The sequence below is a fragment of the Alosa alosa genome, chromosome 7, assembly GCF_017589495.1.
Source record: "Alosa alosa isolate M-15738 ecotype Scorff River chromosome 7, AALO_Geno_1.1, whole genome shotgun sequence".
Classification (NCBI taxonomy): domain Eukaryota; kingdom Metazoa; phylum Chordata; class Actinopteri; order Clupeiformes; family Clupeidae; genus Alosa; species Alosa alosa.
The window spans coordinates 19272594-19300471 of NC_063195.1; the positions used below are offsets into that span (position 1 = coordinate 19272594).

The window sequence follows — 27878 nt, forward strand, 5'->3', positions numbered from 1 at the left end:
TTCAACAAATCAAATAATTTAATTTATACATAATAATATAAACCAACTTCTGTTGAACATCATCCACAAATCTTTACTTAAAAAAAAAAAAAAAATGGCTGCAGACTGGCCACTATGTAAACATGAAGCAACACTGTGAGCCAGGGGTGTGGCTAGAAATTTCCAGCCCAGTATAAGAACCTAGCATCGATGATGGCACAACAAGTCAACCCCCACCCACCCCCTTGATTTGCACCACTACTGGCCAACAGCCCCTTATATTACATCATTTACACCAAGTGATCAGTGGGTCGCTTGTGTGGTCAGCCCCCCATGTCCCCTAGAAATACTGCTGGTCTACAGCCTCTCTTAGTGTTCACTAAAGGAGGCTATTTACAGCCTTGTCCACTTCCCTCTCAAAAGACATCCAAGTTGAAGTTTCAAATAGTCATGTACTCATGAATTATAAGTTAGACATTCATGTGATTTGAGTTCCTGTGCTGTGCTGTTCCTGTGCTGATTTCCTGACAGCATGCTCCCTCTTCTGGTGTAACTGCAGACTTTGTATGTAGCTGAACTTCTCCTCACATATTTTGCACTGGTAAGGTTTCTCTCCAGTGTGAACTCTCTGGTGCGTCTTAAGAGCATCTACACGAGCGAAGGCCTTCCCACAAACGGAGCAAAGGTGAGGTTTTTCACCTGTGTGTCGCCGTTTATGTTTTTTGAGACATGATATGTTAGTAAAACTGCTATCACACTCTGAACATTTATGTGGTTTCTCTCCTGTGTGACGTCTCTGGTGTATGACCAGTTTTGAGGAGGATAAGAAAGTCTTGCCACAATACTGACAGAGGTGAGGTTTTTCACCTGTATGCGTTTTGTTGTGATTGGCGACCATGGCTCTAGTTTTGAACCTTTTACCGCACTGCAAACACAGAAAAGGCTTGTCATCTGTGTGACTTCGCTGGTGCACCTTAAGTGCAGTCGAACTCTGGAAGCTCTTGGTGCACTGGGTGCAGGAGTATGGTCTTTCCCCAGTGTGAATCCGTATGTGTTCTTTTAATTTAGTTGATGTTATAAACCTCTTTGAGCAAAGGGAGCAATGATATGGTCTATCCTGTGTGTGTCTTCTTTGGTGTTCATGCAAGTTGCCTAACTGTGCAAAACCTTTGTTACACTCTGTGCATGTATAAGGCCTTTCTCCTGTGTGGATTCTTTGGTGAACATAGAGACTCGATGCACTTGAAAGCATTTTGCCACACTCTTTACACTCAAAAGATTTCTGGGAACGCTTGAGACTTTTCTTGCGAGGCGATGACGATGACTCTGTGCTTTCCAACACGGCAGTAGTGGGCGGATTTTTTCTGGTATGCACTCTCTGGTGAACAGAAAGCTGGCTTGGGAACGAAAATGCCTTTCCACAATCCCTGCACTCATGAGACTTGACACGGTCAGTTTTTCTCTTGCCTGTCTGGCCTTTGCACTCAAGACGCATCCTTTGTCCTTGTGCTTTAGACTCACAGGGACTTTGAGGAGGAGACGTCTTTTTATGATGTCTTCTTTGGTGAGCACTGAGGGAGTTCAGTTTGAGAAAGGTCCTACTACACTCACTGCAGGAATGCAGCTTCTGGTCCAACGCCGTCTGTTCTGTCTGTCCATCTCTTCTGTGCTCCTCAGGTGCACATGCGGTGTTTCCATCATCAGAACAGGAGTCCAAGTCTTCAGCTGGAAAAGATAACACATTTTCATTGATTTGCCAAAATACAATAGCAATCAGCGAACACAACCTACATATGAACATTCATCCCTTTTGACTCCAGCATCTGATTGATCATCATTCTACATATAGTTTCCCTTTGAGGGCCGTTCACACCAGAACCGCTAACTATGATAATGGCAACAGTTTTAAGTATAGCTCCTGCAATTATGAATGACGACGTCTCACAATGCATACTTTGTGGCTGCCTTGCACTACTCCACTACTCCACTTGCACTACTCCACTTGTACACTTGCACACTTTGCAACTTGTTGTTGTTGTCCTGTTGTCCTGAAAACACTTCTGAACACACTTCTGCTGCTCTTACATAACTTGCACCACTATGCCCCGCATACTTAGGTCAAACAGAACTACCTCAGCCATTTATTGGCCTGACTTTTGCACTATTATATTGACTGTCTACTGTATGCACAATTGCACAATTTCAACCAAATTTTGCTGCTCTTATTTCTTCATTGTATGTGCCTTCTTATTTACTTTTTATATTGTTTACTTGAATATTATGTTTGTCTGTGGACCTAATTGGTTAAAATATGTCTTGTCTCCACCGTGGGATAGTGGGAAACGTAATTTCGATCTCTTTGTATGTCTTGACATGTGAAGAAATTGACAATAAAGCTTTGACTTTGACTTTGATACTTCCATGATAACAACATGAAGAACGATGGCGATAAGGATTACTTTCAGAGCGATTTTGTCTATCATTTAACCATCCAAATGATTTCTAAACGGGGTTATTAAAAGGATAATCCACCATTTGGGGATTTACACTCATTTTTCACCTCCCATTCAGTTTAACAATTGATTTACCTTTCTCCAGTTCATCCAGCTGTTCTCTGAGTCTGGCGATACCACTTTAAGCTCCAGCCTAGCATAGATCTAGCCTGGGTTTTCCCATGCTGCCTTACGCGCGCAATTTTATTCACGCTGCTAGGCAGCCTGGATTCTATGGACTTCGTTTTCACCTCAACGAAGGAACCAATCACAGAACGGAGGGAGGGCAGCAAGACGATGATGACACACCGAAGCCGTTATGAGCTACATACAGACGCATTTGATAGACATTCATAGCGCCCAATAAACGACTCTGGGCATTCGTAAACCACGTTTCAAATACGAGAAAATGAATGTCTAGTTCCCAGACCCCATCTCAATCAGATGAGGTGTGACGTTAGCCAGACTAGCAGAGATTATTGAATCAGATTAGACCATTAGAATCTTGCCTGCTAGCATCACGTTTAAAAGTGACTACGATTTCCGGTAATTTTCCTATTTAAAACTTGTCTCCTCTCAAGTTGGAAAGTGTAATAAGACAAACGGAAAATGAAACGTGGCGATTTTCTAGGCTGTTTTTGTATCAGGGATAGTGGGGATACGTCACTTCTGTTGATGTTCGAACAAAACAGAGAGCTAGTTCACTACTCCCTCCCGTGCAATTAAAACTCTCCTAAATGTGCATCTCGTCGGTTATTGGTTGAAACACTTGCTTTTTGATTTTGAGTGGGTTGCCAATCCTTGTTGGTAGCATTTTTTTTGTGTACAGATCTCGGAGCCTAGGGTGCCTAAAGAGACACGTGTTTTTGATGGGCTGCTAATGGGGCAGACAGCTAGCGGATCGTTAGGAAAGATTAGATGAATGTGATCATTTATGTTTGGGGCTTTTTTGGGCCTGAAATCACTGATACAATCTTTAAATAAGCTTGGTAGTTGATTCGCCACTTTGGGAAATCCCTACCAATAACACAAGGATTTTATCATCTCTCCTATGTACATCTGAAATGTGTTGTGTGGATCTGCAACCAGATGCTAGCATCTGTAATCTCTAAAACTGACAGTCATGATTTTTTTTTCCAACATGAAGAGGAAAGAAAACATTTTCTGTTGAACATACTCAAATCTTTAATGATAATAATAAAACAAACAGGCTACAGAATACCCACTACATAAATTTAACACATAATAGCAACACTGTGGGCTAGGGATACCACTACAAAATTTCAGACGGATAAAATCCGCTCGTCATTTGCACAATTGGTCCACTCCTGGCCAACGGCCTCTTGTAATATGTTATTTACACCAATGTCCAGAGTATGTAAAATTTCCTCCAACGGCCTCTTGTAATGTAATTTACACCAATGTCCAGAGTATGTAAAATTTCCTCCAACGGCCTCTTGTAATGTAATTTACACCAATGGCCAGAGTATGTAAAATTTCCTCCAACGGCCTCTTGTAATGTAATTTACACCAAAGGCCAGAGTAATGATAATAATAAAACAAACAGGCTACAGAATACCCACTACATAAATTTAACACATAAATAGCAACACTGTGGGTATACCACTAAAAATTTCAGGCCTCATTTGCACAATTGGTCCACTCCTGGCCAACGGACTCTTGTAATGTAATTTACACCAAAGGCCAGAGTATGTCCACTTACTCTTTGAACACGTTCATGTGATTTGAATTCCTGTCCTATTTCAAAACTGTCCCCACATTGTGAACACTTGTGAGACTACCCGATGGTGTGCTCCCTCTTCTGGTGTAACTGCAGGCTCTGTATGTAGCTAAACCTCTCCCCACAGTTGGTGCACTGGTAAGGTTTCTCTCCAGTGTGAACCCTCTGGTGTGTCTTCAGAGCATCTTGGCGAGCAAAAGCCTTCCCGCAAACGGAGCAAAGGTGAGGCTTTTCACCTGTGTGTCGCAGTTTATGCTTTATAAGATTTGATAAACGAGTAAAACTGTTCTTACACTCAGAGCATTTATATGGTTTCTCACCTGCGTGAGTTCTTAAGTGTGTTTTCAGAATGGCATTAGTTGTGAAAGTCTTGTTGCAATGTGTACAGGGATGAGATTTGACTGCTGTATGTGTTGCCTCGTGGCTATTAAGGGCGTTTGTACTTTTGAATCTACTCCCACACAACAAACACAGATAAGGCCTCTCTTCTGTATGACTGAGCTGATGACTTCTTAGGGCAGCTGGACTAGGAAAACTCTTTGTGCACTGGGTGCAAGAATATGGTCTTTCCCCCGTATGTGAACGTATGTGTATTTTTAAGAATGATTTTGTTCTATATGTCTTTGGGCAAATGGAGCACTGATATGGTCTATCCTGCGTATGCCTTCTTTGGTGTTCACGCAAGTTACCTAACTGTGCAAAAGCTTTGTTACACTCTGTGCATGCATAAGGTCTTTCTCCTGTGTGGATTCTTTGGTGAAGATTGAGATTCCCTGTGTTTGAAAGCATTTTGCCACACTCTTTACACTCTTCTGGGCACTCTTGAGACTTTTCTTGCTAGGCGATGGCCTGTTGGATGACTCTGTGCTTTCCAACACGGCAGTAGCGGACGGATTTTTTCTGGTATGCACTCTCTGGTGAACAGAGAGCTGGCTTGGGAACGAAAATGCCTTTCCACAATCCCTGCACTCATGAGACTTGACACGGTCAGTTTTTCTCTCGCCTGTCTTGCCTTTGGATTTACGAGTCTTCCTTGGTCCTCGTGCTCTAGACTCACAGGGACTGTGAGAAGGCGACGTCTTTTTATGATATCTTCTTTGGTGAGCTCTCAGGGAGTTCAGTTTGAAAAAGGTCCTACTACACTCACTGCAGGAATGCAGCTTCTGTTCCAACTCTGTCTGTTCTGTCTGTCCATCTCTTCTTTGCTCCTCGGGTGCACATGCGGTGTCTCCATCATCAGAACAGGAGTCCAAGCCTTCAGCTGTAAAAAAAAACAACTTTCAGCTATTTCCCAAAACTGGGATGGAATTTAGCATAGAATATCACTCTTTATACATAATCTACTCATCAGAAGCAATCTCCTATAACAATAACACCATCCAATAGGACATCATTATTATTGTTTGACCTCCAATTAGCATTGGATGACCGCTCGATCATCGGTACTCATTCTGCTTGACTTCGGCTTGAATCACTGCATCCTTCTCTCTATACTCTAACATGGGAATCTCCGGCTCTGCTCTCTCCTGGTTTGAATCCTATCTCACAGGACGCTTGTTTAACATATCATGGTTTGGACAGCTATCTGCTCCTCACCATCTCACCACAGAGGTCCCCCAGGGCTCAGTGCTGGGTCCCCTTCTCTTTGCTATCAACACCACCTCTTTGGGACAGATTATCCGTTCACATGGCTTCTCATCCCACTGCTATGTAGACAACACACAGCTCTATCTGTCCTTTCCAGGACCCCTTGATCCCCCTTGACCCCTTGATCTCAGCACTGATCTCGGATTGCCTCTCAGACATATCTACGTGGACGAAGGCACATCACCTCCAGCTAAACCTCTCAAAAACGGAATTGCTGCTGGTCCTCCCAGCTAAACCTACCACACACCATGACCTCAACATCAAAATTGACTCCCTGTCTGTTGCACCTACCAGGGCTGCAAGAAATTTAGGAGTCGTTACCGACAACCAACTAACCTTCTTAGATCATGTTGCCTCGTTTGCCCGGTCATGCCATTTCGCACTTTACAACCTACGGAAAATCAGAACTTACTTGAAAAACCCTTTCATGAACCCTTACGTGAAACCCTTTCAGATGATCCAGAACGCGGCGGCGTGCCTGGTCTACAATCAACCCAAAAGGGCACATTACCCCGCTGCTCATCCAGCTACACTGTCTACCTAATGGCTGTCCGCATCAAATTCAAGTCTCTAATGCTTGCCTACAAAGTAGTCTCCAGTTCTGCTCCCACCTACTTGAATGCCCTCATACAGGCATACCCTAACTCCAGACCGTTGCTCTCCTCAGACGAATGACGTCTTCAGAGAACATCTCCTCTTGTAGCACTACTTGCAACTAGTCTTGCTGATCCTAGTACTTACCACCTGACTAGAACTGACACTTGTCTGTTTAAAAACAGCACTCACTGATGCACTTATTCTTATTGTACTCTACCTTTTTTTAAATTGTCCTAGAATTGTTGAGAGAATTGCTTTAAAATTGTTTAACATGTTGTTAGTCGCTTTGGTTAAAAATGTGTCAGCCAAATGTAATGTAATGTAATGTAATGGATGACACTGAAAATGCATGTTAACAGTCACAACACGCACCACATTCCTTGATCTTGTTAATTTGATCTGGGCTTTATATCTGTTTTGGGACCGCAGGCCCCTCCTGTGGATTCTGTCGAATAGACAATTTGACTGCACACATTCCCATAATCCCGTGCAGTGGTCTTGTAGGCCTACTCACATTTGAAAATGAATATACAAAAGGAATAATAATAATAAAGAGGAATATAAAATCATCTGTTAGAAATTGATCTTAATGCCTTAATTAAAATGAGAAAAAATCCAACCTTTAAGGACACCAATTTTCTTAGTGAATGAAGAATGTATGGTAAATAAATAAATGTTCTTCCTTAAATTACAGGGGCAATAAGTATTTGACCCCTATGTTAAATTCCCATAGAGGCAGACAGATATTAGCTGGTTTGATGCTCATTGAGCAAACCAGCTAATAGGCTAAATGAAAAACACACCATGCCAATCTCTAGGTATGGTGAAGGGTATGTGATGATGTGGGGCTATTTTTAATTCCAAAGGCCAAGGAAACTTTATCAGGATGCATAGTATCCGGGATCCATGAAATAAATGGCCTTTAAAAAAAAACTCTGCTTGCCTCTATGGGAATTTAACATAGGGGTCAAATACTTAATGCCCTTAGCCTGGGTTTTCCCATGCTGCCTTACGCGCGTGATTTTATTCACGCTGCTAGGCAGCCTGGATACCGTGGAGCAAATTTTTGCCTCGGTAAGGGGACCAATCACAGAACGGAGGGCAGCAAGACGATGACGGCACACCGAAGTCGTTATGAGCTACGTACAGATGCATTTGATAGACATTCGTAGCGCCCAATAAACGGCTCTGGGCATTCGTAAACCACATTTGAAATACGAGAAAATGAATGCCTAATTCCCAGACCACATCTCAATGAGATGAGGTCTGACGTTAGCCAGACTATAATGCCCTTGTAATTTAAGGAAGAACATTTATTTATTTACCATACATTCTTCATTCACTAAGAACATTGGTGTCCTTATTAAAGGTTGGATTTTTACTATTTTTTTAAATTAAAGAAGCCCTATGCAGGTCTGGTTATTCCTTCACTGTTTCTGGGTTTTCGCTGGATTTGGCCTCGCATTTTTCATGACACAGCTCCCCCTGCAGCTTCGGTAGCAAGTGACTGCTACACTAAACCCCCACTAGCTAGCGAGCTAGCCATGAAAAACCAAGCTAAACACATACAGGGCTCACAATAAAACGGTCGAGCAAAGACATTGTTCAAGAGACTATCAAAGCACATTAGTAGTGCACCCAAGGGTAGGCTACTTACAATTTCAACAGCAACAAAGCCAAGTCGGTGTCCGTTTTGCAGTCTTCTTAGAAACTACAATCTGACTACATTTTCGAGGCGTGATTGGATACTTCCGCTGAGTCACATCCGGATTTCCTCAGAACGGAAACAGAAAGTTGCATATTTGTTTTTTCTGCGGAGAAGCGATAGGGGGAGACGAAGCACCCACCAAACGACCCAGAAAGTGTTGTAGAACCAACCCGAATGACTCAACCTGCATAATTAAGGTCATTTTTGCTAAAATTGTTGCATAGTGCTTCTTTAAGGCATTAAGATCAATTTCTAACAGATGATTTTATACTCCTCTTTTTAGTCAACTTTAGCATGGGTTCAAATTCTTATTCTCCCCACTGTATTTTAACATTTAATCTACTTCTCTAACAGGCATGGTGAATGTAGCAAAAAAGTTGCAAAGGCATCCGTTGACAAGTATCAGATACAAAGGCTGCATGAGCTGTAGTATCAGTTACATATTGCTCAAATTGGAAGTTTTCTCACTCATGGTGTTTCCCTCTGAGTCATGATATTTGTTTTTGTCACAATAGTTCTGTGCTGTAAAAGCTTCAACAATTTAGCGAAACATGCACATGATTTAGTAAAATGAGCGCACATTCTCTCGATTCACAAAATATCTTGCAATGACACCTCCCGGGCTCCGTACTTCAGAGAGTACCTCTCTTCTAGCACTACCAACAACTAGACATGCCAATCTAGAACTTAACACCTGACTAGACCTTACAATTGACTCTGTGGAATTAGTGCTTGATTGCTACACTAACTTAACCTTGTTGCAATGTTCGTTGCAGGGATGTGCAACATTTGAACAGAAATTCTACCTCCTGTTTGCTACCTCAATTGAAATGCAAATGAAATGCCGAAATGCAAGTGAAATTATAGTCCGGAAAATACGGTAAATCGTAGTCAATTCTGTGTCAAGTCTGTATCTCAATTGTGCTCGTTTTTTGTGATCTTCGACCATTTCTGGATTACGTTTTGCCTTTCGGAATTGAGTCTGATATGTGATCTGAGAGTTGGACTGTTTTTGCCATGCCTGTTTTGTGAGGTTTGATCCAGTTAAACCGTGGTGTTGTGTATAGAGCTTAATCAGTCATATTTGACATTGATGGGGGAATTAAACTTGAGCTGAATCCGGTAGCTTGAGGGATCCCGGGTATGCATCTGCCACCAGCCAGTTGTGCATTGCTGCTGTATCCCATGTCCCGTTATGTAGGCTAGTTGTTCAGAACAGGGAGGTGTTGTTACCATGGCAAAATGCAAATGTTGCTGTGGGCAGCCAGGTCCGTGCGCACATGCTACTGTAAGCACAAGATTCGGGTGAAGAGGTGTCCAGCTGTTCACCCCCACAACTTGGGCTACGCGGGGTCGCCTCCCTGTTCTGAACAGTAATGTTAAATAGACTTGGTAGTTGATTGGCCACTCTGGGAAATTTCTACCAATAACACAAGGAATTTATCATCTCTCCTATGTAGATCTAAAATGTGTTGTGTGGATCTGCAACCATGCAGGGCCAGGTGTGCTAGCTAGGAGGTTGAAATGAATAGCATCTGTAATCTCTGAAACTGACAGTCATGATTTTTCTTTCAACATGAAGAAAATAAAACAATTCAAGTATAACATACTCAATTTTTAATAATAATAATAATAATAATAATAATAATAATAATAATAGTAATAATAATAATAATAATAATAATAAAAAAAACAAAACAGCCTACAGAATATAGGTGAACGTAATGTGACCTTCTCTAAACTTTTGAATGCACATGTCCAACACTTCAATGTTTCAGTACTTTCTGTTATGATTATGAAACATTACATTTGAACCAAAAGCCAGATATCCCTGGCTTTTTGTGAGTAGTGTAGGTCAGCTACACCCAGGGTTCGTACACCTATTCCAAGATCAAATTCAAGCACTTTCAAGGTCAATTTTCAAGCTTTTACAAGACATTACAGCGGTGGAAATTACATATTATACAAATACACTAACTTTTTTTACTTTTTCTATCACATTAAGAGATGGTTTTAACAAACATATTGTGATTCTTAATAGCAGGAAGTAGACTTTGCTTGCTAGCTAATTGGCTGAGTCAGTATCATTGTCTCATGATCTGTTATCCTGAGCTACCAACCAGTAGGCTAGCAATGTGGAGATGTGATGTTGGTGTCTGAAGGTGACTGAGTTGTCATATAATTGGATAAATTCAACTTCTTGCCAAACGGCACGATATGCACATATTATGTATATGTTTCATACATTATACCATAAATCACACTTAGAAATACAGCCTATTAGGCATATGGTACATTTATAGAAGAGCAAAGTAGCCTATATAGGTCTATGAAAGCCTATATAAGTCTATCATGATCATTTTGCCATATGATGTAGAAACATTTGTTCAGTTTATAACATATTTTGTTTAGAACATAAACCAACACAGTTTTTCACAATATTCTACTTTTTTAGATACACCTGTATATCTCAAGAGCCTTTTCTCCAATTGGTTTTGAGGATGTTTATACTGGTCCCTGCTCCATCTGTTATTAAGAATGGATTGTGGGTATTGAAGTTTATGTGAGCTGAGTGAAACACTACGTTTGTTCGTTAGTTAGGACATAGGCCTACTCCGTGATAGCGGAGTCATCTCTACTTTCGTTTTGACATGGCTCTGGTCAAATGTATCTACAACTAGCCTACGTGTCGCGTGACGGTTTGTTGATGCAAGAATAATTGTCTCGTCGGCTATTTTTAGTTAATAAATTAAACAAAATTTGAAGAAAGACTCTATTCGTCTCCCTCTTCAACCTAACTTTCTCCTTGTTGTCCAATGACTGAGCTAAGTAGCCTATTAAATAACATGTTAGCTTTAATGGCGGACCTACTGTATCTAGCAATGAATCTGTATGACCCTACATGATATCTGTTCAGCAGTCCGAAATAGCTGTTTTCTAACCAACGCTCATTAAAACACGTTGATGCAGTCTAGAACCATAGTTTTATCTACCGCTGGTGCAGTCATCTCCGACTGTGTGCAAGGGGGCGTTGTCACGCATGAAAACGGACAGGCAGATCAGTCACACATGCAGAGGCACCAGCGAGGACCATGGCGGAGAAGTTTTCATTTTAAACTCTCCGACTTTCTGCATCTAATACTTCCACCCACCTCACCCGCAAGGCGACCACAATTGTGAGTGATGCAAGTCACCCCACTCACAATTTGTTTGATCTACTGCCCTCTGGAAAGAGGTACAGAAGCCTGGGCTCCCGCACCACCAGACTCACCAACAGCTTCATACACCAGGCTGTTAGGATGCTGAACTCTCTCCCCCCTCAGCTACATAACATCCTGGACTTTGGACCCACAATAGCTGCCTTGCACTACTCCACACTTTGCAACTTGTTGTTGTTGTCCTGTTGTCCTGAAAACACTTCTGAACACACTTCTGCTGCTCTTACATAACTTGCACCACTATGCCACTTGCATACTTAGGTCAAACAGAACTACCTCAGCCATTTATTGGCCTGACTTTTGCACTATTATATTGACTGTCTACTGTATGCACAATTGCACAATTTCAACCCAAATTTTGCTGCTCTAATTTCTTCATTGTATAGTGCCTTCTTATTTACTTTTTATATTGTTTACTTGAATGTTGTTTGTCTGTGGACTTAATTGGTAAAATGTGTCTTGTCTCCACCGTGGGATAGTGGGAAACGTAATTTCGATCTCTTTGTATGTCTTGACATGTGAAGAAATTGACAATAAAGCAGACTTTGACTTTGACTAATAAGCTATTCCGTCAGATAACTATTTATATCAAAAGAAATACAGTTACAATTTCAAACATTTTCAAGCACTTTATCCAAAATGCAAGCACTTTTCAAACCTTGAAAACGCAACAATAAAATTCAAGCATTTTCAAGGATTTCAAGCACCCGTACGAACCCTGTACACCAATGTCCAGAGTATGTAAAATTTCCTCCAACGGCGTCTTGTAATATGTTATTTATACCAATGTCCAGAGTATGTCCAATTACTCTTTGAAAACATTCATGTGATTTTGAGTTCCTGTCCTATTTCAAAACTGTCCTCACATTGTGAACACTTGTGAGACTACCGGATGGTGTGCTCCCTCTTCTGGTGTAACTGCAGGCTCTGTATGTAGCTAAACTTCTCCCCACAGTTGGTGCACTGGTAAGGTTTCTCTCCAGTGTGAACCCTCTGGTGTGTCTTCAGAGCATCTTGGCGAGCAAAAGCCTTCCCGCAAACAGAGCAAAGGTGAGGCTTTTCACCTGTGTGTCGCAGTTTATGGTTTATGAGATGTGATACTTGAATAAAACTATTCTTACACTCTGAGCATTTATATGGTCTTTCACCTGCGTGAGTTCTTACGTGCTTTTTCAGATTGCCATTAGTTGTGAAAGTCTTGTCACAATGTGTACAGGGATGAGATTTGACTGCTGTATGTGTTGCCTCGTGGCTATTAAGGGCATTTGTACTTTTGAATCTACTCCCACAAAGCAAACACAGATAAGGCCTCTCTTCTGTATGACTGAGCTGATGACTTCTTAGGGTAGCTGAACTAGGAAAACTCTTTGTGCACTGGGTGCAAGAATATGGTCTTTCCCCCGTATGAGAACGTATGTGTATTTTTAAGAATGATTTTCTTTTATATGTCTTTGGGCAAATTGAGCACTGATATGGTCTATCCTGTGTATGTGTTCTTTGGTGGTCATGCAAGCTGCCTAAATGTACAAAAGCCTTGTTACACTCTTTGCATTTATAAGGCCTTTCTCCTGTGTGCATTCTTTGATGAAGATTGTGATTTGATGTGCTTGAAAGCATTTTGCCACACTCTTTACACTCTTTCTCTTTTCTTTTTTTTCTTAGTAGGCTCTTTGGATGACTCCTTGCTTTCCAACACGGCAGTAGCGGACGGCTTTTTTCTGGTATGCACTCTCTGGTGAATAGAAAGCTGACTTGGGAACGAAAATACCTTTCCACAATCCCTGAACTCATGAGACTTGACACGGTCAGTTTTTCTCTCGCCTGTCTTGCCTTTGGATTTACAAGTCTTCCTTGGACCTCGTGCTCTAGACTCACAGGGACTTTGAGGAGGGGACGTCTTTTTATTATGTCTTCTTTGGTGAGCTCTCAGGGAGTTCAGTTTGGGAAAGGTCCTACTACACTCACTGCAGGAATGCAGCTTCTGGTCCAACTCAGTCTGTTCGGTCAGTCCATCTCTTCTTTGCTCCTCAGGTGCACTTGCGGTGTCTCCATCATCAGAACAGGAGTCCAAGTCTTCAGCTGGAAAAAAGAAATCTCAGCCATTTCCCGAAACAGAATGGAATTCAGCACAAATTGTTGGTGCTTCACACTTGCAACACAACCCACTCATGAAAAGTAATCTCTTCTGACTTGACACCATCTGATAAACACATCACTGTTATTGTTGTAATTTGTTAAAGGTGCTCTAAGCGATGTCATACGGTTTTTAGGCTAAAACATTTGTTGTCACTTACAGCAAACATCACCTCACCATCCGCTAGCTGCCTGTGTTCTGAATACACTGTAAAAAAACGCTATCTCTGTGGACAACCCAGGCTCCAAAAACGGCCTCAAAACAACTTGGGCAAACCTTGCCCATAAAAACATAAACTGTTCCAGCAAATCACCGACAAGATGCACGTTTAGGAGAGTTTCAATTGCACAGGAGGGAGGGGGAAGAAGTAGCGAGCTAGCTTTCTGTTTTGTTTAAAAGTCAACAGAAGTTACGTTACCCAGCATTGCTTAGAGCGCCTTTATGACTTTTCCCAATTAAATATGACCTTAAAGCAAAATCATAATAACAGTCAATTAATCATGAATGTTACTTTGGATAAAATATCACGCAAAATCACTGAGCATGACACATAAACCATAACACTACCTTCTTTTATACTGCTCTCAATTAGACCTATCAAAATAATTTGGTTATTGATGTATCATACGAATTATGAAACTATCAACAACAAACTTTGCAGATCTCAATATTGGCCAACTGTTGGGTTTACATTCTCGTCATTAGATTTCAACAGATTTGTTGTAGATTTGTGTTTAATGCAGTATCCTGAACAACTATCTAATCTAATGGCCCAAGTGCACTTCTGCGGATGTGCACCAATGAACAGGTATGATAAGGGATCAGATTCCAAAAATAATTCAGTGGAAATGCATGGATTCATGAATTATTTTTGGAATCTGACCCCTTATCATACCTGTTCGTTCGTACTCGTCGCTCGACTTATCGTGACTAAATTCAAGATGGCGTTGAACGGTAAAATTAAGGTACTGTCTGTATAAATCGTCTTGTAAATAATCTACTATTGTTTTTTTCAAAGTTATCCATGTCTCGTTTTAAATGTCAAGGCCCTCGGAAGTCTACCAATGAAGTATGGAGCTACTTTGAGCCTCGTAAATGGTGTAAAACAGTGATTTATTTGCATGGCTAGGCCGATGCCTGAGGCACCACAACGAAACACTGTTGGTAGCATTGGCTAACTAGCGCCAGATTTCTGAGTGCAGGGGACAAGCCGAGCTGAGCTATGAGACATACGTTCACACTCGGTATCATGTTTCAACCCACTTTAGGTCAATATCACACCGAAATTCTGCTTTAACTCCTTAATATCAATGAAAACAAAAAAAAGTCAAGTCATTTCAAGTCATTTGTCTCAAGTCTAAGTCAAGTCTCAAGTCATGAATAGCAAGTCAAAGTCAAGTCGAGTCTTTTATACATGTTGATCAAGCAAGTCTCAAGTCTTAAAAAATGACTCAAGTCCCCCATGTCTGTGGTATGGTGACCTAGCCTGACGAGCCAGACCCACATTAAAATGTAGGGCACTCACTGTAGGCAGTGCTCAGTCCGACCGGCTGGAATAATTGGTTTCAAATTCCCTCTGCACGCAATAGGACAGTGCTACAACTCATAAGTCCCATACGTTTTCCCACCAGCGGAGCTAGTTGGCTAGTTCAAACTTTTGCCAACTTAATAAAAGCTTAACTCGTGTCACACTGTTCGCCAACAGCAACATCCATCTTCTTTGTTTTCAAGTAGCAGGGAATTCAAGCCAAACCGATGCAACTCTGCCATCAATCATTATGTTAAGCCCACCTAACGGCTCTATCCACGATGTGATTGGACCTATCGAAGTTTACTTTTTCTAGCTTGCAAGCCAACGTAGAGTTTCTAATTGCTAATATAGCCTAGAAATCTAGACGCACCCTAGCGGCGGCAAATTAATTTGCTCAGCCTGTACATCTAGTATCAAACCATAGGGATTTCTATTGGCTAACACTGTGGATGTTATTCAATCACAGCGCTCTATTTTGTTAGAGAGTCTTAAGGCGGGCTTAACAGAATAACGACAGTCCTGCGACGGTGAACAACAAGGAAGGTGGCTATGGCGAACGAAGAGCGGTTGTTTGAATCGGCGTTGGCGTCAACTTTGGAGAAGTTGGACTTGTGCTTTTCTTTGAAAGTTGAGCAACACAATGCACTTAATTCATTCCTTTTAAAGAAGGATGTATTTGCCGTTTTGCCGACCAGATACGGATATGGTCGTAGCGCTGGCCTATTGCATGCCTAGGCAGTTTGAAAGACAATTCTCTGCCCGCCCCTTGGATTAAAGCGAGGTGAATGGTTCGATGCCAGACTATACATTTCAATGATATAGGATGGCCCGCCAGGCTAAGGCTAATACTGACCGGTTTAGTCTACAATATGTTTAGTCTACAATTGTTATATGATTAAATTGAACAGAATTTAAAATAGTATAGTATTTTCAGCATTTTCCTCCTCCGTCTGTACTTACTTGTGGGGTCATAGTCACCGTCTCCATCATCATAATCATCATCATCATCGTTGATCGTAGTCAGAGCTGCCTTCATCACCGTGGTCCCCGTTTTCTGTTTGTATCTTATAAACTCCATCGGGCCCCAGCATTCCACGGCAGTCTTCAAGATTCACTGACACCACATGCAAGGGCACCTGCTGGGATGGTCCCTCTGCAACATCAGACACTGGGCGGTCTTCTGGATCGTCCTCTGAGGTGCAAATGAGGAGGAGGTTTGCTGGGCTTGAATACACCTGTAAAACAAACAAATAAAGGTGTATTTTACTGGCATAAGACTTTCCTCATTGTAGCAAATGTATAGGGTGTGTCAGCAATATTAGTGAGTCCTATTTGAATCTATTTAGACGCAAAGATGGTTTGAAATGAACCAAGGCATACCGAAGTCTTGAGGGCACAGTTGGTTTCTAATGGAGGTCTTAGCTGAGGTGTCTGTGGGGTCTGTGATGTAACATCCTGGTCGTTGTTGGTTTCTAATAGAGGTCTCAGCTGTGCGGTCTGTGATGCAACATCCTGGTCCTTACTGGTTTCTAATGGAGGTCTCAGCTGAGGGCTCTGTGATGGAACATCCTGGTCCTTGTGTGACCTTTGTGGTGACCTTTCTGTGTCCTGAGCTACCAGACTCTGGCTCATCAGGATCGGGATCGCTATGGCAATCTGAGGCATTAGAACTGGTCTGCATGCATGGGACACAAAAAACTGAATCAAAACTCAGTGACTCAAGTGTTACATAAAAGCAGAAAGAACAATACATTTGATACAGAACACTTTTTAGACATATCTGAGCAGTGTTTCCCCTACAATGTATTCCACTGAATTTTGAGCGCCACTGCAAAATATTCACATTATCAGTAATGTCACGACATTTACTTGCACACTGTAAAAGCACAACAGACAATGTCATCTTGAAATTGTTTTCTGAAAATCATCATGACTTAAGTTTAAGTGCATCAAATCTTCACCTACAGTAGCCTCTCATCTCTATTTAGGACATAAAGGTTATGCTTCACAAGCCCAAAGACAAGCCTGCAGCCCATGCGTTCTGAAGCAGCCGAAGCAGAAAGCTAGGCTAACATTACGGCCACACCCTAGCAACACCCATCCATTGGATAGCTAAACAATTCAGTTTAGTGTGCCCCCGTAATAACCTCAAGTCCAGGTTCAACTAACCTAAATGTCTGGCTAAGTACTCGTCACACCGATATCACACACACACACACACACATCACGTGAATGAGTGTAATCTAAGCTTTCCATTGATATTAGTTGCTGTGGTTCACGAGAAAAGTATCATTGAATTTACATGACATTTTATAATATTTGTATCATGTATGTGTAATATATATATATATATATACACACACACACACATTAACAGTTGCATGCATAAGTTTACACCCCCATGCTAAAGTGGAATAAAAAAGAGGAATTAAAAATCATCTTTTGGAAATTGCCTTAATTAAAAAAAAAGAGGACAAATCCAACCTTTAAGGACACCAATTTTCTTTGTGAATGAATAATGTATCGTAAATAAATTAATGTTCTTCATACGTACACCCCCCTATGTTAAATTCCCATAGAGGCAGGTAGATTTTTTTTTATTTCATGGATCCAGGATACTATTCATCCTGATAAAGTTCCCTTGGCCTTTGGATTAGCATGGTTTTATTTCAGTTAGCCTAACAGCTGGTTTGAGTTGCATTGAGAGACGAGCTTATAGAAAGTACCCTATACTAACTGAAATAAAACCACGCCAATTTCTAGATATAGTGAAGGCTATGCGTTGATGTGGGGCTATTTTAATTCCAAAGACCATCCATGTTATCATCATAACTTTTCAACCAGTGTATGTATGGTTAGAATTCTGAAGTGCAAAATAGTTTAGGCTACAGCAGAAATATTTCCATCCATAGATAAAAATGACAAAAAAAATGATAAAAATCGACCCCCTTTGCACAGCTTGGTTACAACTTCCGGCACATAACAGCACCACTGTTGGAGAAATTTCTAGGGGAAACTGCTGAGTGTCTCCATGGACTTTGGGCCATTCCACGTCATCTCAACTAATTCTTCTGGAATCCTTTGGTCTCAAACATCTCTGAACAAATTGCCAGGTGTAATTAGATTACTCATGAAAGACATGGTGTATATTTGGATTATTATTTCAGACCAACACTTTCCAAAATACAGTCAGCCAGACATGATTATTCTTGACAGAGGTCAGGTGCATCATGGGACATTAGTTGAATTGAAACAGAATGTCTCATCATGTGTGAAGTGCATGGTCAACATTGAGGATGTGGAGTTGAACATTATATCTGTATTATTGAATTATATCTGTAACTGACAGAGACTAATATTATATATGGGAAGTCTACTATGCAACTTCTAAAGAGAAAAAAGCTTACATCAGCATCTGCTGTATCCATGGTTTCATGGGAGTCACCATTTCCAACCTGTAAAGCAGCCTTAAATGATACATAGCCAATGTGAACCAAAAAGCCTGAAAAGAAATGACTTTCATGTTGGGTAAGACTTGTCATAGACAAGAACATTCTTCAGATAATGATAAGAGTTCTGAGAACCTTACTTACATCTGTCTGCACAGTAACCTGGACACTAGGGGGTGTATGGGTCTCCTGTGCATTCTTCAACATACCATAAACAATCATGAATCAACATGCCATTAGGCCTAGAAACAGTTTTAAACTAGCATATAAACAGGTATTTACAAGAGTGCCTACAACATGTTGGTCTAAGCTTTGTATATAACATTATATAAAAATAAACATTTTGATAGTTTTATTAGCTAGACCAGGGGTTCCCAAACTTTTCCACGACAAGGCCCCCCAAATACCACTAGGTTCTGGCTAAGGACCCCCTTGATGTGTTATTAAACCCATCGACAATACTACGGCAAATGTAAAAATACATTAAGCTAATCCTAATAATTATTTTAGCCACAAGCACTTCGCGATAGACCATACAGTGTGTAAAAATTGTATTTGGGGCTTTCTGCTTTATGAGAGCTATCGCTCTACTATTATTCAGTCATTATCATGGAAAATATAATGTCCAGATATGCGACACAATATTATAATGGCATTGTATAACAACCCTCATAGTAAAAGGTATATTTTACATTTTGAAATGTATTTATTTGTTCCTTTTATTTTTCCTTCCAACTTGCGGAGGCCCCCCTGGCACCCCCTCGCGCCCCCCCCCACTTTGAAAACCACTGAGCTAGACTATTTGCCAGATGGTACAAAAATAAATCTTACATGACTCCTTTTTTGGGGTTCCAAACATCCTTTCCCAGTATTTCCTTTAAAACATAAGTAAATATAAGTAATTATTGTAAGTATAAGTATAAGTAAGTATATATACTTTTTTGATCCCGTGAGGGAAATTTGGTCTCTGCATTTAACCCAATCGGTGAATTAGTGAAACACAAACAGCACACAGTGAGGTGAAGCACACACTAATCCCGGCGCAGTGAGCTGCCTGCTTTAACTGTGGCACTCGGGGAGCAGTGAGTGAGCAGTTAGGTGCCTTGTTCAAGGGCACTTCAGCCGCGGCCCACTGGTCGGGGCTCGAACCGGCAACCCTCCGGTTACAAGTCCAGAGTGCTAACCAGTGGGCCACGGCTGCCCCTATAGTGCCCCTGCCCGGCTTGCAATAGTAACTAGGGGTGTGAATCTCTCATGTAAAAGACGATACGATTTGCATCTAGATACATGGGCACGATTCGATACAAGAAAAGATACATGTTTATAAAAAACGATTCAGTACGATTCGATGCAATGCGATTCGATGCAATTCGATGCAGTTCAAGAATGGAAAGCATTCTAAAAGATTTTGTATCATTTGCTCATGGTGCACATTAATTTTATATTATCAATTATCATGGTCATGGTTGTCAATTAGGCAAAAAAAAGGTGTGAATATGATTATCTAAACTGAGATTTGTTTCATATACTGTATTGAAATGAAAAAATAATAGTCTACATTTCAGTCAAACACAGCAGCCAAATACAACATAAAAATAATTTTTTATAGACTACAGATTTTATAGAGTTATATCTGATTGTTTTCATGGAGCTGTAGCCTTGCTGAGGTAAGACAATACCGAAATAAAAGTGCTTAAGAAACTCTTGGCCTTTTCTCATATAGCCTACCCTACAAGAATAAAATAGGCCTACAAATCAATGAACTCTCTGGGCTTATTTTGTTCCAACAGTAGACCTAATGCAGAAACCTATAATGCCACAAGTCTGAGTGAATATGAACAAAATCATTGGCTAATAATTTGTGCATCATTTTAGCAGCAAGGGCCAAATTATTATTTAACATTAAGGAAATCCCTTCATCAAAGGTAAGGCTTTGTTGAAGGCTACAGACTATCGTTGCTGTTTAGGAATGCTATAAGTGTTTAATTTCGCACTGGATTTCGAAAAACAAAAAAGCCGACCGAGTTGTCACATGCTTAAGTTGCTACATGCTTAAGTTGCAGTAGATGTATGGGTAATGAGGTCATTTGACAACTTTGGGCAGTGAATGTAACCAAAAATGAACTGCAGTACCCACAATTCCGTACCACGTATAGTTTTAAAACCAGAAGTGGGATGAACGCGCTGCTTGGAACGTAATTGACAGTCTGAGCGAGCAGAAAAGGTTGTTAACCGATTCATAACAAGTACATCGATATAACGACCGGTTCATTTCAGTTTTTTTCCGATACGGGGCTTCATGTATCGATGTAGCCGTATCTTACACGTTAAAAACGGATACCGATACATATCGGTTAATCTTTACACCCCTAATAGTAACCCCTCATGTCCATCTCAACAGCACCAAAGTATGTCCGATGTGATGTACCTTTGGGAGAATATACAGGGCTGAGCGTCCAAGCTCTCCGCTGGTTTTCAACACAGATGGGGTCACTGGAGAAACTTGAAGTGTTTTAATTCTTCTGTGGCCATCTACCTTCACAAACTGGAAATCAGTGTTGCCCAATCTAGGAAACGCACCTCTGAGGAAACTGTGGAACTCCTTGGCAGACAAAGACGTCGGCACCTTGATTTTTCTGGAGGCATTCCCTACAACACAAATGGCAAATGAAAATCCTGACAATCAACTGATTTGTGCAACAATGTCTTACATTGTATAGCTCCATAATTAAATGTAAAGTAAAACAGTAACACTTTACTTGACAGTATCAACCTAAGAGTGACATGACACTGTCATGAACACATGACACTGTCATAACACATGAACCCTAACCCTAATCCTAAACTCTAACCTTAACCCTAATCCTAACTCTTACCCTAAATCTAATCCTAATCCTAATCCTAACCCTAACTTGTTATGACAAAACATGAATGACACTTAATAACAGAAGCGTTGTCATAAACGTTTATGACTTGTTTATGACACGTTCATGACAATGTCATGTCACTCTTATGTGGATACTGTCAAGTAAAGTGTAACCAGTAAAACATACCCTTTTGTCGGGACAATATATGCATATGAGGATCAGAGAGGAGACAAACTCTGAAGGTCACAAATTTGTGTGGTGCTCTCCTCTTTGGTGGTGAGAGGGCGACTGTGCTTTGACGGGTGAGCTTCAGCCTGTAAAAAAATGGCAGAAAATGTAGATGATCGGGAACAGCACATAGTGGGTACAATCTCTGAGGTGCGTTCAAATTCAGCAAACAGTGGCATACCGTCATGGCAAATATGTCAAACGATCTTTGAACAATGTCGTGTGAACCTTCAATTGGTAACCCCTTATCCATGTGTGTATGTTTGCAGAGAACTTTCTCCTCAAACTGATTACAAACATTCACTTGCTATGTTTACGAATTTGAACACACCCTGACATATGTGTATTTAAGTGCATGGATCCAACTGTGGATGATGAGAAAACAGAATTCAGAATGTACCGTCTCTGCTGCTCCAGGTGTTGATGCGGTGTCTGTTGCTCCAGCTGTTGATGCGGTGTCTGCTGCTCCAGCTGTTGATGCGGTGTCTGTTGCTCCAGCTGTTGATGCGGTGTCTGCTGCTCCAGCTGTTGATGCAATGTCTGCTGCTCCAGCTGTTGATGTGATGTCTGTTGCATCAGCTGTCTATGTAGTGTCTGCACCTCATCCCTCAGGGCCCTGATGATCTTTTGGAAAAACAGGAAGTCAGACGTATCAGCATGATATCCTACTGTATACGGAGTTCCTGAGGCAAAACTAAGATGTTGACTCATGTGTCACAACCTGATAGAGAAGATGCATCTACTGCAAGATACTTAGGGCAAAAACTTCTACGAAATGAACAAGTTTATATGCAAACTTCACACAGTGTACTTGAACAACAATAGAATAGTAAATAGTAACCCAAGTGTTTGATAGTGAAAAGGTATGTCATGGACTACAGCATGTAGACTACCTCGTTTGCTTCAATTAATTGGTTCTCTTTCTCATCCAGTCTCTTTTGAAGGTCGTCAAGTTGTTGTCTCAGGAGCCGGTTGGCCTTCACTTGATGCTCCAGTACCTGCTGGGAGTCCACTTCACCCTCCTGCAACCTCAACTCCAGAGCCTCCATGTCAGGCGTCACCTTGTCATCCTCACATAGTAACATCACAATGGTTTACAATCACTGAGAGGCTGCGTGAAGGGCTGACTTTTTTTAATGAGTTAGTGAGTTTAAGCTGATAGTCCAACAAAACCAGTGCTAAACACCATAAGTTAGAGGTAACCACATACGCCATGCTTTTGGAGGGGCAAACAAACGCTAACCTGACTCTCGCCAGATGAATTTCGTTCCGCTCTCTTCCGTTGAGAGTGATTTCTGCACCAGATTTTATGGTAGAGCCAATCAGGACGCAGGGCGGGAGTTTCATAGATGTGACTTACCTAGCGTTCATGGGCTTCGGAAAAATCTTTCTCCGAGTGAAAACATCATCATTCCGCGTCATTCACGTCACTTAATGTGTGAGTCAGAGGTCGGAAACTGGGGCTAGATTTTGCTAACAGAGTTGCCCAGTTAGGGGCTCGTCACATTTTAGTTCGTTTGTAGTCCATGTGGCCTTTCATGTCCAACAGTTTTCATGTGAACTTGGGAATTTGCCGTTTTTGTCACTTGAAAGCTGCATATCTTTCTTTCACAAGCATCTTACACTATATTTTAAGCAAATACAGTTGTTTGTTTAGGATTAGTGAGTGTATGTTTTCACCTTTGTTGTGGCATCCGTGTTTGTCACACATTCCGATGGCAAAGCACTTGAACACTTGCTGTCGGAAAAACAAAGTAGCCATGGGGGCGGTCCCATGGGGGTTGGCTTCGATGTGAGTGGTTGAAGTAGCACGTCAATAGATGACGGACAAGTGGCTTATCCAATCACATGCAAGATTTTTTGATTAGGCCCAGCCTTCTGAAGCAACACTTCAATAGATTGATCCCAGATGGTAGGGATGGGCAAAGAGAGGCTTTATGAAACACTGAAACGTTCGAAGCAATCGTGCCGAACTTTTCCGAGGCTTCGAAACAATTCCGACACCTCAGAGCTGTTTAGGGTGAAACAAATCTGTCAAATTCTTCGTATTGGAGATGTAGTCTTTAAAGTTCGTGGCTCACTGTGTTACCTGTGTTCAGTCTTTGTCAAAAGCTAAGCAGTCATGCCCTTGGTCAATTACTGGATGGGAAACCACATGAAGTCACAATAAAGAGAATCTTATTGCTGCCACTAGTGTTCTCTAAATCACTTTCTTCTTATAAAAACTCTCGATTTTTGACCATTCTGAGAGTTTAGTTGACTTCATCATTAACTGTGTGGTTAATGATGAAGTAAGAAAACATACAGATATGATCTGAAACAATAGGCTACCTTACAAATCAAACGGGGATCGAACCACATTTAAGCAGCCAGTGGGGTGTACTACGAATCTCGATTAGTGGGTTAGCGAGGTATGTTGCGCTCAAAGCCAGGCTATGCTGTGACACGAAAGTGAATCTGTTTTAGTGTCGCTATATCAAAGATTGTTTGGCTATATCACCATGGTATCTTATGCTGTCAACCAAACCAGGGGGGTATTCCATCAACCTCGCTAAAGGCCAAACCTGTCTTATTTCGATAAGTCTCGCTAATTTTAGTGAAAAGTCCGTTCCATTAATGAGGTTAACGTGAATCCCAGCTTGGTAACCATGGGAATTTATGCCACAGAACTAACCTGCTCCGTAGCAGGTTAACTTTCAAGCTAAATTAAGCTGTGTTGCAAAAAAAACCAATCAGTCGGAAAACGAGTCCAAAAAGATGGTTCCGTCAACCTGTGCTCTCGTCACCTGTAGCCTACAACTTCAAAAATAGAAGTAGGCCTATAGAAATGTTTTTTTTTCCGACAGTGCACCAAGCATGGATTTACACATTCACTACCTCCAAAGAATGTATGAAGATTATACATTTAAACATGTTTTAACTTCACATGTGGTTCTAGGAATCGTGCTACTCTGTGTCACTTACATTCGGTGGGTGGTGTAGCGCGTGCAGCGAGACGGTATAGGAAAGGAATTACATTCTTGCGTGTTAGCGGGTTCACTTCCCATCACGAAGTATTAAGGCTACATTGTTTATCACCTTGATGATGGCATTTTTAGTTATAATCTTTGATGAAAGACATATGTCTACTGCTGATAAAGGGTCATGCACATTTGGTAGGCTGTTCAGTGACATATCTGATGCAAGCCAAAGGATAATTATTCTGTAGCCTAGGCAGCGAATAATTAAAACTGCTTCATGTGTGGCGATTGTTCATGAATGTCAAATCAACTGTGTGCCACACAGATCAAAAAACTAGGCATAAATTGAATTGAAAGCCATTGCATTTCAGATAATTTTATTTCAAACACTTTGGGACTTATGGGAGACAATAGGCTATTATGTTGATAATGAATTTATTTTGTGACCACCTACACCTAGACAATAATTTGGGAGTGAACTCTTTTAATATAAGAACGTAGGGCTATAGATAGTTTTGAATATATGGCAAAGTTTTTTTGAGTTTATACTATTTATTCATTCACTTGTTTTGTTCAAGCATAGACTGTAGGCTATAGTCTATGTGTTCAAGAGTGAAGCCAATCAAACTCGCAATTGATTTCAAACCATTAGCATTGTTGTTTTAAATGTATGCTTTGATTATTCTCCAATTTCTGTAGGCAATCAATTTTTTTCTCGATGTTAAATTTGATGACTTTTCGATGAAAATCCTGTAGATGGCTTGCCTGTCGAACAGAAATCATCTAGTATTGTCTTAATTTTACGACATATATCGTCTTTTCGTCAATCTACTGTTTTGGACTATTTTTCTACCTCGTGCACGAGCAGAGATGAACTAGCTGAACTAAACCTCGCTTGAATAAACGAGGCCAAGATGCCGCTAACTTGAGTTAATGGAACGGCTTCAGCCCCAAGTGAAAGTCTACGCTAGTTCAAGCCAGGCTATTTCTGTTAAGCGCCGCCTTAATAGAGCTGGTAAGTCCCGCCCTTTCCGCTGGACCTCTAGATTGAAAAATCGTCAATGCAAGTGAATGTGAGAAAATAATTATTTTCTGGTCCCGTTTGATTTGTGCCATGAATGTGAACATATGTCGTCTGTGAATTTTTGATATAATTTCTCATGTTACGAGTTTGACAGTATATTATATGATTCTTGACTATCAGTTGTGGAAAAGACATAACGAGAAAGACTACATGTAAGCCTGTGACGTGAGCTAGCTCTAATCGCTAACATTAACTGAGATGCTAGTTTTGTAACGGCAGGAATAAACACACATGGTAACAAAAATATTCGAAACATGTCTAGCTTCACTCAACACATTAACAGTACGATACAGTGTGATTGTAAAGTTGTATGGTTCACTGTGTTCAAAGTCGATCTTAATAACCCTTTACATCTCGACCAACTGATGGTTGTTATGGGAAACTAGTGATCTGTCGTCTAGCGGAAAGTTGTAGTCCACAAAGTGCTCTCACACAAAGTTTAACCGCATCAAACTTCTACCTGCTCAATTGTAGCATTCTTTACACGAAAATTTATATTAAAAATTCACAGACAACATATGTTCACATTCATGGCACAAATCAAACGGGACCAGAAAACATTATTTGCATTTACGATTTTTCAATCTAGAGGTCCAGCGGAAAGGGCGGGACTTACCAGCTCTATTAGCGAGGTTGATGGAATACCCCCCTGGTCGGGAGGACGTTATGTGCTAAGTTATAGCTCAAATCGTGTAATCTACCGCACACTGACCAATCAATTGTCTTAAAAACGAAGTTCTCACGTGTAGGATTCTGTCATATATCTTACAGGTGGAGCTCCGCCTCTACTAACATTTTGGGTCTCGAATGCGCTTTAATAGTGCTGTGCGTGCAAATATCCAACTATGGACGTGCATACCATACAACAACTGATGACAATTGATTTATTTGATGTTATAGGTTAGACACAAAAAATGACCGCAGTGTAGATTAAGCTATCGCTCATGAATGCGGAAGTAATTGTTTTTAAATAGAGGCGGTCTTGTGCGTCTCACGATTGGCCAAAGTCATCCCAACACCGAGAACGCGCACAGATCTGAGCTGAAAGCCTAGTTTGACAAATATATCACATAACGGCAATCGTAGTATCACTTAACGTATACCCCTGAGTCAAGGCTTTGTCAAGCCTCGATATGTCTACATAGCCTAGATCTAACGTGCTTCGTAGTATACCCCACTGGGCTACCGTGCAAAAAACACCCTCACTAACCACTACACCATCATGGTTATTGCTTAAGATTAGTCTACACTGTTAATTGAACGCGCGGGCACGCCTGCCGACACCAGTGAAATGCACCGAGGTTGATTTAACTTTGGTCACATGACCTTGGGATTTTGAACGATGTTTCGAAGCTGTGGTCACATGACATGGCGGTTTTGAACCACGTTTCGACACTGATTCGAGACGTCGGTTTCGAAAGTCACACCCCACCAGATGGATGAGTGGAGCTAGGCGGAACGAAATTCATCTGGTGAGAGTCGGGTTAAACAAACGCTGCATTGCCATGAGATCACATAGTAAGGAACCAAAAATCCGATTGTTTGCACCTAATACGGAATGCATAACATTCCGTTGTACCTGTGACAATACAGATTCGCTGTTCTAGCCTACATTTTTATATTTAACCGAGCTCATAGCGTGCTTCTTTTTTTGCTGTAAGGCTAATTCAAACGCTCACAATTGCTTCCACACAATATGCAGTCATGACACCTTTGAAAACAGTACAAATCTGAAGTCTATGAATCAGATAATGCTAGCCTCACAACAGAACTTACAGTAGCGTTACTCACCATGGTCAAATGTATGTGAACGACCTGTTTATCTTATGCCTTTAAAACATAGCCTACTTTTCTCATGCGATTCGAATCCGCTTCGTCACTTGCAATAATATCTTATTAACTAATAACTTGAAAAGAACCAGAGAAAACACCAGCCGCGAATCCAAAACATTGAAGAAAAAACTGTGAAACAACCGCAGTTCCAAACCTCTACTGCCCTCATGTGGTTCGGAGTTAAAGAGACGGGGGAAAAAGAACATTTCCAACTTCATATTCAGTGTGGATCACTGGACCTCAGCTGCTACTAACAAAAATACATTTTTGAGGATGCTATAGCCAAGTCAATATGAAACTCTCTTACACAAATTTAATTAGAAAACTACTTTCTGCTTTAAATAAAACTAATTATCAGGTGAGTGTGAAGGCCTAATTCCAGGCTGGCTGCTAAACAAACAAACAAACAC

At 41.0% G+C, this 27878-nt stretch overlaps 1 protein-coding gene across 10 annotated transcripts; it reads right to left on the minus strand.

Moving 5' to 3' along the window:
• LOC125298119 (zinc finger protein 501-like) lies at window positions 1-27591 on the minus strand. 10 transcript variants are annotated; one of them, XM_048248808.1, is made up of 11 exons: window positions 27427-27591; window positions 22485-22661; window positions 21992-22215; window positions 21550-21677; window positions 20925-21145; window positions 19328-19371; window positions 18641-18694; window positions 18455-18514; window positions 16428-16722; window positions 16008-16282; window positions 1574-1704 (listed from the first exon to the last, which is right to left on the minus strand). In XM_048248808.1, the coding sequence occupies exons 1-10, from the start codon at window positions 27427-27429 to the stop codon at window positions 16052-16054; spliced, it is 1437 nt and encodes a 478-aa protein (XP_048104765.1). In that variant the 5' UTR covers window positions 27430-27591; the 3' UTR covers window positions 1574-1704; window positions 16008-16051. The 10 variants fall into 10 exon arrangements, with proteins under 10 accessions (XP_048104760.1, XP_048104761.1, XP_048104765.1 ...); XM_048248806.1 differs by lacking the exon at window positions 1574-1704 and adding an exon at window positions 4120-5473; XM_048248809.1 differs by lacking the exon at window positions 1574-1704 and adding an exon at window positions 13357-13461 and having other exon boundaries at window positions 18455-18502.
• Between the last annotated feature and the right edge of the window lie 287 nt (window positions 27592-27878).